The sequence below is a fragment of the Vidua chalybeata genome, chromosome 2, assembly GCF_026979565.1.
Source record: "Vidua chalybeata isolate OUT-0048 chromosome 2, bVidCha1 merged haplotype, whole genome shotgun sequence".
Lineage (NCBI taxonomy): Eukaryota > Metazoa > Chordata > Aves > Passeriformes > Viduidae > Vidua > Vidua chalybeata.
Genome location: NC_071531.1, coordinates 96208050 through 96219876, shown reverse-complemented (window position 1 = coordinate 96219876; position 11827 = coordinate 96208050). Strand labels below are relative to the sequence as shown.

At 38.4% G+C, this 11827-nt stretch overlaps 1 protein-coding gene across 2 annotated transcripts; it reads right to left on the bottom strand.

Annotated features, from left to right (window-relative positions):
* Window positions 1–1549: 1549 nt before the first annotated feature.
* On the bottom strand, window positions 1550–11503 carry UFM1 (ubiquitin fold modifier 1). 2 transcript variants are annotated; one of them, XM_053935856.1, is made up of 6 exons: window positions 11437–11503; window positions 11291–11347; window positions 10499–10556; window positions 8341–8380; window positions 7936–7968; window positions 2000–4245 (listed from the first exon to the last, which is right to left on the bottom strand). In XM_053935856.1, coding segments are annotated over exons 1-6 (258 nt in total). In that variant the 5' UTR covers window positions 11439–11503; the 3' UTR covers window positions 2000–4177. The 2 variants fall into 2 exon arrangements, with proteins under 2 accessions (XP_053791830.1, XP_053791831.1); XM_053935855.1 differs by lacking the exons at window positions 11291–11347; window positions 11437–11503 and adding an exon at window positions 11071–11282 and having other exon boundaries at window positions 1550–4245.
* Between the last annotated feature and the right edge of the window lie 324 nt (window positions 11504–11827).

Sequence of the window (11827 nt, the reverse complement as noted above, 5' to 3'; positions counted from 1 at the left end):
CAAAAATTATTCCCCACTCCCTTTTCATTTTAAACTTTTTATCAGACAGCAATGGATTTTTATCAAGCCAAGTCTTCTGAAGATATAGATGCTGCACTTCTCAGTTCACACTTCACCTTTGACACAGAATTCCACAAGGAGAAGTCCAGTTATTTAATGGCCAGACTGTCCCAGACTTACTTCTTGTCAAATATCATGAGCAGTAAAAGGGATTGTGGACAGTGATCTCACTCCCACCAGATGAAGACTACTTTCAAGGCCGGTAAACAAATTTATCTATTGTCCAAAATCAAAGAACAATTCTCTCCATTAAAATGATCAAACACCTCCAGGGTTGTTATAGCTGTTACCACATCTGGTATTTCTCAGCAGTGAGAGACACTGACAGTTCCCACTCATAGCCTCGGGATTGTCTTCATAGTAGTAAACAGGAGCACCTGCACCCAGTCCTTTTATTAGTGGCTATTTGTATACATTCAAAACCCTTCAAAATCTGCTTGCCAGGAACATTTAACCACTTCAGAGAGATAAAGGAGACCAAATCCATATTCTAAAAAGACACAGTAATAGAATCTTCTGTTTTCTTCTTCAGTACACACATTTTCTTATTTGTAAACAGAACTAATTTTAACCTGGCAAAGCTTTCTGTAAAAAATTGACAAGCCTTCCTCACACTACTACCAAGGTGGTAGTAACTACCTGAACCTGCTGTAGAAGGAAAAAAAGATTGTTTTTAAGTAATTATATTACATTAGAAAGTAGTTTTGATTTCATGCAAAAAGGTTCTTGTGATTTTGAACAAGTCCCTGGGAACTTTGCATCATGTGTTAATCAAGATCAAACAAGACTGAGTGTATGTAACATATAACAGGTATATAACATATAGTATTTAAGGGAGGGGAAATGTATGAATTGGGCAAGGTATTCAGAAGGGTTAACATAAGCCCCTGCAGGTCAATGCCTAAATTGCTTTCTCTAGCCAGTGAAGAGATAAAGGCTTCTCAGAGACTCATTCAGAGCTGCAGAATTGTTTAGCTACACTGAATCTCTCTGGAGGACTTCAGCTTGTTAACTTCAGAAGCAGCTTGCAGAGATTAGCCTCAAAAAGATCATGCTAGCTTTTGTGAACACTCCCCAGTATTTATTTACCTTCCATCAGCAGCTGAAATTCACTACTGAGATGTACTGTTGGGTATACTGTATTTAACTCTGAACACTGTGCATTGCACATGGACTGAAGTTCACCCAGCTGGAGCTTAGCACTCCTGCTAGAATCACTGGAACAGTATCCACAGCACTGCTAGGATGACTGCAGGACTGAATTTTTCCAAGGGCCCCATTGAAGTGCTCTGTTTGAAGGCCACCTGGATGCTGCCATACAAAGGACTGCCATGCTCCAGCACCTTCAGAATCCATTCATTCTGCAGCCATCCTGGCACAGCTCCTTCTCTTACTCCAACTGCTCCTCGTATCACTGGAGCAGCAGTGGGAGCTGGGCTTTTGTGATCAAGCTAAACACAAAGAATAAGAATTCTCAACTTTTGAGAGCTACTTTCAACAATTTTTATGATTCTTACATAGTAACAAGACAGGAAAATGACTTTTTCATCTCAAATACATAATAAAGTTGGATTTTGTAACAAAAACAGAGGAAAAAAAAACCATACTGCTGGCAGAACTTATTATCAGGGCCATTTTCTAACCTCTCCTGTTCTACTATATTTCATCAGATCACTGTGCTTTCCTTCCTGAAAAATGTCCATGATATTTTCAAATTTTATCAAAATAAAACTTCTATGAACTCATATAAACCAAAAGAACAGTTAGAGATAGTTGAAAGTTTTGGTGGGAGCTTTCACAATTTATGCTTCCGCCAAATTTTTTTTTTCACAGACTATCTTTGTAACATAAATCAGCCATCCTTTCATAAATGTAGAATACAGAAAAAAGACTCTCCAAATTGACTTCAGCAAAGATGTAACAAAATGAATCATAAACACCAAAAAAATCTTTTAATACCATTCCGGTTATAATTAGAACTGAAAACAACACAACTGCCAGGTAGAGTTGATTTCCAAAGTACACCATAAAGTATGGGCAGACAGACAGGTACTAATCGAGGAGCACAGCATTTCCAGGATCTTCTAACAACTCCCAAGCCCTAGAAACTAAAAGTTGCCTATTCAACCGTGTCAAACATGACTTAACAACATGAACTTGCAAAGGTCAAGTCAGCTTGCAAAGCTTTGGTAAATATGTTTTAGCACTGAAATCGTCTCTTCACCAAACAGAAAAGCCATGTTCAGATTTTACAGGCCATACTGAGACAAAGGTATAATGAACAGAGTACTAAAAATACCAGTTATTTTTCCAAATGAACAAATTCTTAGCATGTTACATAAACTACCTGCAATGCAGTATGTCAAATACTTTATGCTCTGTTATAACCTAAGTAACAGTGTGAGAATTGTTAGCCACCACATGAAATAATTTTTACATAACCCTCAATTATATAAACATCAGAGCATCCTAGTTTCAAAATGCAATTAACCATGATTCCCTTTCAAAAACACTGCACCTTTAGACAGAAAAAAAAAAGATTCCTGTTTGTTATATTCCAATATCAGGTGCTTTCTCAAGCATTCAGTCATGAGATTTGCAGCCAAAAATTACAAGCAATTAATTTTGCTCATACTAATTATATTGTGGCATTAGACTAACAAAAAACAAGGCACTCTGCCCTTGGGGCAGTGTTCCATAGAATTCTGCATAATAACTATCTTTTGGCTCAAAATTAATCCCAAAGCATGCTGAATAATTAATGGGAACAGTTTTTAATTATTGTCAAACTCTAAGAATAGGAGAGGAACAGCATTTGCACTTTTTCATTTAATTGTTTATTAAAGTAAAGAAAAATATGGAATTTTACAGTTTATCTTAAATTTGGAAGCTACTTATAGGCAAATATTGATTTCTGGAGAGTTTTTCTTTACTTCCTGAGCTTACACCCACTCAGAAGGGCATTTTGTACTTCTGCATTATCTGACACATTATCTGAACATCTTGCTAAAGCATGATGATTGCACAGGACAGTTGTATTTGTGAGAACACTCATTTAACTAAGCACTACAATACCCATTGTTCCTTCTGTTCAACTCAGTAGAACAGAAAAAAATGCAATATGGTAAGATTTTGCCAAATACATTGAATCACAGCATAGACAACCAGTTCAAGAAAAGCAGCAATTTCTCTACTTAAAATACACAACTGATAGTTTACATATGGCAATTTCTAATCTGAACAAAAATATTTCAGTGAATTCTATGATGTTTTCTATGTAACAGGCAGCAACAAAACCAAGACTTCTGGAAAGAACCAGTATTAGTTTACTGAAAAAGGAATGACATATTTGACCAGTCTACACATTCCCAAATTACACTGCAATCCTTCCGCGATGATGGCACTTCATGGGAGGAGACTAGGTCTCACAAATTCTCTGAATTTTAATTTAATTTAACTTCACAGTATGTCCAAATGAAGTCTTAAAACACAAAAATCTCTGTATTCTCCTTTATATCAAATACTTGCAGCAATTAAAACTTAAGAATTACTTTGAAATATTTGGCAGCTGTTTTCTTATTTGAGTAATAACCTCCTGAAATCTCCCCTCTACTTGAGATCAATACTTGAGCCAGGTGAAAGCTGTTCCCCTGAACATAGAAATAACTAGAAAAAAAATACAGGAAAAACCCCAACTTTTAGCACACAGTAGGAATAATTTCTTTGTAGCAACATCATAACACAGTTTTCCCTTTCATGAAGTAGGCTCAACAATATCCAGTATTTTAAGTATCAATGGTGGCTATGTTTACTCTTGTGGTGTCAATAACACCACATGGTGTCTCTCCACATGGTGGAGAGAAGTCTGCCTTTCTTACAGCAACATAACATGCAATCAGCCTGTTCTACTAGTCAGGGAAGAATCAGTGGATGAGTTAATGTATTTTAACAGGAAAATGAACCTTTATCCCTGTTTCCAAAGAAAAAAATCAAATCCTGGGAAGTCATTTCTGCTTGCTTTAAAAAAGTCCAATTCATCAGTTGCATTTTGGAGTTCCAAAATAAATAGACCTCTGCTGCACAGCAATGACACCTATTCCCTAGCTTTCAGGAGATGTTATGAGCTCCCAACACGATCTCTGGGAATGAGCCGTAGATCTGAACCATGCTTTAGAAACACATTTCCTAAACAAAGAAAGAAAACAGGATGCATTACTAACCAAGAAAATACAATGTTCCCTCAACAAACACATTTAAAGGACAACAGTATTAAGTCTGTGATTAACAGCTTCATAGTAATTGAAATTACATACCAGAAATAAAGTTTTCGTTTTTCCATAGAATTTTACCTTGCCCCTCTTTTTCCGAAGAGCTCTTTATTTTAAATGAAAATGCTAGACCTTGCGAAGTGTAGCCTTTCAAACTCTGCAGTTCCACACTCAAATGCCTCATTTCACTTACAAACCATAATAATTTCAAGAACTGAAAACGAAGTTCTACTTTTCCACAATTATTCTGTTTTCTTGAGGTCATTCATGCATTCATTCATTTTTAGTTCTCTCCTTGGTTCAGTACTTATGGACTTCTGACTTCAGAACCTCAGCTTCTTTTAGGAAGGTTCTCCAAATGTCCAAGCGTAAGTTAGTCTCATTTTAGCATAAAAATTATGCTTTCAACTTCTTATTTATTACTGTATTGTCTTAATCATCATAGTCTTTTCAAGAAGACATAATAAAAATTAGAAGTTTCTAATACTTAGATGTGTTGATTTTTTAAATGTATTCATGTTGCTATTTTTTTATTAAATGTAACATTTAAAAATGAAACCATATCACTAAGTGATGTATTTATTTAATTAATATATGGAATATTTGCTTTTTACTTCATTCTACTACTGCACAGAATCAACCATATTTGATTCCTTATTCAGCCTTGAATTAACTTCTAAAACAGAGTAATTCTATTTCTGTCCCAAGCATCCCATTCCAGGGATGTAGAGTGCTCTCACAAATAAGATTAAGATACTTGACATCCATTTAATTTGTTTGCATATTAGAGCAAAGCTACCCTTTTTTGAACTCCACTTCTCTAGCAAGTGGATCAGGATCAAAATCACTGTATATATTTGACATAATGACCCTTAGAAAATCAAATTAAAATAACATCTTGTCAGAAGACATTCTGATCTTACAGATCTGCCAAGACATGGTACTGAAGAGATCTATAAAACCCACTGAACGCAAACCAGTCTCACCAGCAAAACAGAGAACTGCCTACTAACCTTACTATTCTGTATTGGAAACATCCTTTTGTAATGGCCATGATAAAATTCTGAACATTTTAAAACAGGCCTCAGCTGCATCTCATGGATACTCGCCTCGGTTTTATTAAAGTTATAGCATACTACTCCCCAGACTATCAAGAATTTAAAACTGAAATCAATACAGGGATTAAGTGCTAAGATTAGCTTTTTCAGCTTTCATTTCCCCTGCTCCACGAAATCATGTAAGGAAAATGAAAGTCATACTTGAGTGCTTTTTTTCAGAAAGGAAGGGAAATGGTGCAACAGTACAAAACCTCTGAAATCCCCAAGGATTACTAAAATTTTATTCCCGTGTATCTTATTTTGGAAGTTTTTGAAGACTACAAGTAACTTTTCAATCTGTAGGAACTCTGATATATGAAAAAAAAATAGAAATAAGAAGGGAAAAAGTAGATTTTGAGATACCAGTTAATGAGGCTGAACAGAAGATTATACCTAAATTATGCATGTTTACTTGTAAACTGAGGAGGGATTTTGGTCTGAGCACTAGGTTTGGTGTAGGCTGCACTCTGCTTGTTTTGTTTGGGTTGATTTTGGAGGTTTGTTTTATTGTGGACTGGTTTGTTTTGTTCCCAGATAAGGGCAACATCACACAGCATTGCCAGAACACCTATACTAAAAGAAAAACATAATCCATGTGCCTAATGTTACATCTGCAGAATAAGGCAGTGATGACAACATTTTGCACCTAGATGCTTTTCATTTACCTGTTTATTGATTATGTGATGCTGTTTTATACTACTGCATAATTCCTCAATATTTATAAGAGCTTAGGAGAGGTAAAGCAAATCAACTGCAGATGTGAATTCACTATGCACAGCTGCAAGTACAATCAACTACTGTATGGATACTTTCATTCAGCAGTCAAGTAGTTCTAAATACACTTACTTTAAAGGATTAAGCTACAACTAATTTAAGCTACATAATACAAGATGAAAGCATAGTGCTGAGGAAGAGAAAAAGCCTAAGTATACCTTAAGCAATTCTACCATTTTGCCTAAGTATTCATCAGTGGTCATGTGAAAGTGTGGCTTTACATGTGGGTGATGATCTAGTAATTAAAGTAAATTATTAGATTTATTATCTGTTTTTAATACACTCAGTCATGGGAATCATGATAAGGACAGCATCAGCTGAGAAGTGTGCCTGAGGTAGTACACCTGTGAAATCATAAGCTAGGTGTACTAAGGCAGGACAGAAGTTTCTGGTGGAGCAGAAAACCAAACACTTATTTGATCTTCATTTTCAAATGTTGTTGATGCAATCACAGACCTCAGAAATAGGTCTCTACACTTGAATTGTTTCTTTTATAACTCCGAAACATTCCCCAAACTAATGTCAAGCAACTGCTTTTCTCACCATTAGATACTGTTCTGTGCTTTGCAAGGATTTACTTTATACTCTCTAGTTTACCCAGCTGAGTGTGCTGATAATACCTTGTTTTATTTGTCCTGTGTAAATGACATTACTGGCCTTCAGTAATAACTGGCAGTCAAAGGCATAAATGAGGCAGATGGTTGGATGCATGGATTTCATGCAAAAACCAGAAGAGCAGCATGTCTCCCTCAACCATTCATCATGTTTGCAAGTAGGAGTAAAATTATTCAGTTTTCACTGGATGACTGGATTCCATAAGCAGCAAAGCAAATTTACTAGTACTTAGTATGTAAGAAATGTTCACAACTTTCTATCAAGATACTCTGTTACACTCTCTTCTCAAATGGTTTAAGATTAGACTATAGTAATTGTCTCCCGATTAGTTTAAAAGTATAGCTCTTCAAGAACAAGTCCACACAATCTGCCTCCAGACAGCAGACCCTTATTGGTACAACTCAACCTCTGGACTCAGTTTCCATGTATTTCAGGAGGTGATGGGAACGGGCCTTACACTTTCCTGTGACAGAGATAAACTCTTCTCTCATAGCCAGCCTTGACATCTGAAATCAGGGATTTCTGACACAGAACCCCTTGGTGAGAACAAGAGAGCTATTGGTAAGAATCTAAAAATAGTTGGACTTGGAAGAGACCTTTATGATCACCTAGTTCCAACCCAACTCTGCTGAAAACACACTCCCCAAAGCCCCTGGAGTTCCTGCCCTAAAACTCTTACTTTTTTAAAGTAGGAGTATCTCATGAGAAGTGCTGCTAGAACAGCAAGTACTACTGAATTAGATAGAGCAGGGGGGAAATACAGCTGTTACTTATTACTGCAGTAGTATGTAATACTGTATTGCTTTTAGACTGCACCTTAAATGCAAAGCTCTGAAGATCAGAAGCTCACCACTTTTTCACAGAACTAAATAAAAACTGAAAAAAAACAAAAAAACCAAAAAAACCCCCAAAAAAAAAACCAAAAAAAAAAAACCAAAAAAACACACTGTTTTTTGGATTTAACCTTTTATACGCTACAACGACTGTAGTTTGCAACTACTGGGTAATGCTACTCCCATTTAAGAAGACAAAACCTAAGACATAATACAACCCCATGTGCTATATAGACAGAAAGTAAAACAACAAGTTTTAAATACTGGAATTCATACACAGTAACTTACCTGCTGTCTGTGCAGGGTTTATTCCTATGCCATCTAGGAAGAAGGAAAAAAAGAGAAAAAAGAAGATGAAACAGACATCTTACAATTTATTACATTAAACTTGCAGCTCAAAAAATATACAACTATTACATCAAGTCATCATGCAGCTATTTCCTATAGCCAAAAAATGGGAACTGACAAGAAAGCTTCAGCATAGAAAAGTCAAAGCTATACATTTGGACAAAACTGCATTAGTGATTTTGTATCTTCACCTCGTGCATAAGAAATTCAAATAATGCTGCAATATTATTAAATTCAATTTGCAGTACATAGAGTTTGTGATGAGATAGTATTGATTTTATCAATAAACTTTCAGTGAAACTTCAATACAAAAACTATTAAAATATATATAAATTATATTCTTACCATTTGTTATAATGGCACTTGTTGCTGCAGGAACTTTGAACTAAAGGAAATAAGAGTAGGACAAAACAGCATAAGAGACATAGATAAAGCAGAAAAATGTATGGGTAATACTAAAATTATAATTTTAGCTGGTTTACATACAAAAAAATGAGAAAAGAGGTCCTTGAGATGTATAGATGTAAGTAGCTTTAATGGAAATGGATTATTATTTTAGTAGTAATTCCACAAATGTAATGGAAATTTCTTTCTAACTATTGTGAAAATGTATACCTGAGACATGTACCAGGTAGCTCTAAAATATGAAGGAAAAACCCAATAGATACCACACACTAAAAATGAGTTTTTTTCTACCTAGGGCAAGTCTGATTATGAGTTGGCAAATTTTGAGTTTTTGAGAGATGTCTCAGTAGAAACCTGCTAAGGCCAAATAGCCAGAACTTAAACACTTCTCTGCCCTGAGAATTTAAATCACAGAGAGGATAATGCACTTCCCCTGGAGAATAACTAACAACTTTGCCCAAATTTTGATCTTTTCCATATACGTATAACTTAAGGTACTGTGAAACTGGTTCTTGAATCACAACACACTACATAAATTAATGTTAAGCTATGCAGTTCAAGGAATGAAAAAACATTCATATAACACAGAAGTTATCTGTCATTCTTTTCAATGCCAGTTCATAAGGGGCTTCATTCCTGGGGAAGAATTAACAATCTTTTTTTACTCTTTGTTAACAAAGCACTTCATTCTGCCTGGTCTCAAAGAGATGCAAAAAGCTTCAATGCTGATCCAGAATAGCCTGAAGTCAAACTCTCATAGATACTCAAAATACTCACACCAACTGAAAGAATGTCTCGCTAAATGTGAATATTTAAGTCAGTAATGATTCTCTAAATCCATCCACTCAGATGACTCTATCGCTAACACTGTGGTTCTATAAGTAGGTAAAGTTAACAGGTTCAATGGCAACCTCCACCAGAAATGGCACCTCCCTTTCAACATCTCCAACTACTCAGTCACACTTATTTCTGGTACCTCATACTTGCTTGTTAGACTTTTCAGTCTAGGTGTCCATGTATGGGTTGTGTTGGCACAGCTGTATTAATACAGAATAAAAATGACTGGGGAAAACATAGTAAAAACCCCCAATTAAATCATCAAATTTCTTTAACAGCAAGTAATATTCTGTATAATGTTCTCCTCAAGTAAATTTACAACTAAATCAATCCACAACTTTCCCCCAGAAGCTGTTTCCTCTAGTAGTTTCTGTCCCATCGTGGTGTAACAGTAACAACCTAAGGAGACTCAAGACCTGGAGTCGTTTATCCTTCCTAACTATTTCACTGCAATTGCAATGCTCAAACATAGGAAATTTTCAATAACCCAAAACTTCCCAGGTTTTACTAAAAAGACAGAGGGAGAATTGAAAGAACAGACTCTCAGCTGACTTTCTGCCAGTTAGATGAAGAGACTCATCGTGCTTCTGAGCACTCAATTTTACTGTTTACATCCAGTGAATGCCTCTTAATCTTTGCGTGCTTAATCTGAAACAAGATGATACATCTCTTCAAACACATTATGTGGGCAATTTAAACACCTAATCATATAGGATTCCATGAGAAAGATAAACACATGGAAGCCAAAGAACACACTATCCACATTTTTCCTTAAGTCAGTTTCTTGAATCTATCCCATGTGGCTGATGTCAATACCTTCCACAATCAAAAACTCTGTGTCTGCCAAAGTCAGGGATTACTAGAACTGAATGTGAAAAGAGTTTAAGAATTTCCTGGATAATTCTGAAGAACTTTCCTGATATTCCACATAAGAAATTTCAGTATTAAGTATCCAACAGCAGTACCTTTTAGTTCTCTTCAATGTCACAAATTTTTATATCACTGCTATAAAACAGTTAATTACAAAAACCAGAAATCACCTCAATGTCATCTGCTGATGCATAAATTGTGCAAAGATCACTAAGGTAAGGATACTGCAAGTTCTGCCAGGCCCCCACTGAGACCAGTAAAGCTTGTGACCATCTGTAACCAACAGCAGTTCCTTGTGCTGAATTAACCACTGCATTTTTATCATTAAAAAAGCTTTAGCTTTCAAGAACATGCAAAATGTTAAAACTTAACATCATCACTCTCTACTTACTTCTTCTGCAGCAAACTTGAGGACAGCTGTGAAAGGTGTGCTCTCAGGCACACTTAACCTGAAATCACAACACAAGTAAATACGTGGCTGCCAAAACAAACCGAAAAGCAACTTTATCTGCTGTTAAACTACTGACTGAAACTTCACTTTTACCAATGGAAATACTTCTGCCAAAGCTGTGCAAGTACTGTTCAAGGGGTGAATAGGTCCCTGGGGGGGTGTGAGATGCTTCAAGAGAAGCACTTTTAGCAGAGAATGGGAACACCTTTAAATTTCAGCAGATGTGGCAAATCCCAGGAGGTGTGGGACTAAGCTCCATAGCAATGTCCTCTCCAGGAGGAGAGAACTCGGCCTTAAGCTGTGGCAGGGATGGTTCAGGTGGAACATCGGAAGAAATTCATCACTGAAAGGGTTGTCAAACACTGGAATGGGCTGCCCAGGGAGCTGGTGGAGTCACCGTCCCTGGAGGGGTTTGAGAGAGGCCTGGAGGCGGCCCGTAGTGCCATGCTCTGGTTGACAAGGCAGTGACAGAGCAAAGGGTGGACTCAATGACCTCAAAGATCTTTTCCAACCTGAATGATTCTGCGACTCTGAGGAAGACGCGCACGGCAGTGGGGCAAAGCGGGAAAGCCCCGAGAGCAGGGCTAACCACGGACATCGCCTGTCGTTCCACACGGAGGGAGACAAACGCCGTTCCCGCTGGCGGAATGCCCCGCCGGGATGGCCATTAGAGGCCATCCGCGATGTGCCCCGTTTTCGCTTCCCGTCGCCCCACGCAGCGCCGGCACTCACACTTTGTAAGGCAACCGGGGGTCCGAGGTGAGCGTCACTTTAAAGGTGACCTTGGACCTGTGGAGAGAGCAGAGGGTGAGGGCTGGGTGAGGGAGCGCGGGGGCTGCGGGACCCCCGGGCGGTCCCTCCCTCCCTCACTCACTCACATGGTGCTGCCGGGGCCGCCGCCGCTCCCTCCGACACGTCAGCGCCGCCCGCAGCACGGGGGCCTTCGCCCGGCCCTGAGCTGCCTGAGGCACGCCTGGCCTCAAAGGGAAGATAGCATGCCCCGCCGACCCGCTGTGAGGCAGGGAGCAGCCGTGTTCTTCCTCAGTGCCTTACTGTAGCTGGGAAGGAGAGAGTCTGATGTGTGGGCGAGGTGCAGCGGAGAAGGGCGGGGAGGATTTCTACTGAGGCAGTGGCACTGGCTGTTCCGCGGCCGAGGTAGGGCCCCGGCCGAGGTAGGAGGATCTCGGTACCGGGGCTGCCCGGCGCTTCCGTAGGCGCTGCAGGGAGACGCAGGCGGGACGTGGAGGGAGCGGGGCCGGGATAGCGATA

Coding starts and splice junctions, on each gene's coding strand:
- UFM1 (XM_053935855.1), bottom strand. CDS start 11,156: ATGTCCGTGGTTAGCCCTGCTCTCGGGGCTTTCCCGCTTTGCCCCACT. Junction 10,557..11,070: donor AGAGTCGCAGAATCATTCAG/GTTGGAAAAGAT, acceptor TTGTGATTTCAG/GTTAAGTGTGCCTGAGAGCA. Junction 8,381..10,498: donor TCAAGTTTGCTGCAGAAGAA/GTAAGTAGAGAG, acceptor TATTTCCTTTAG/TTCAAAGTTCCTGCAGCAAC.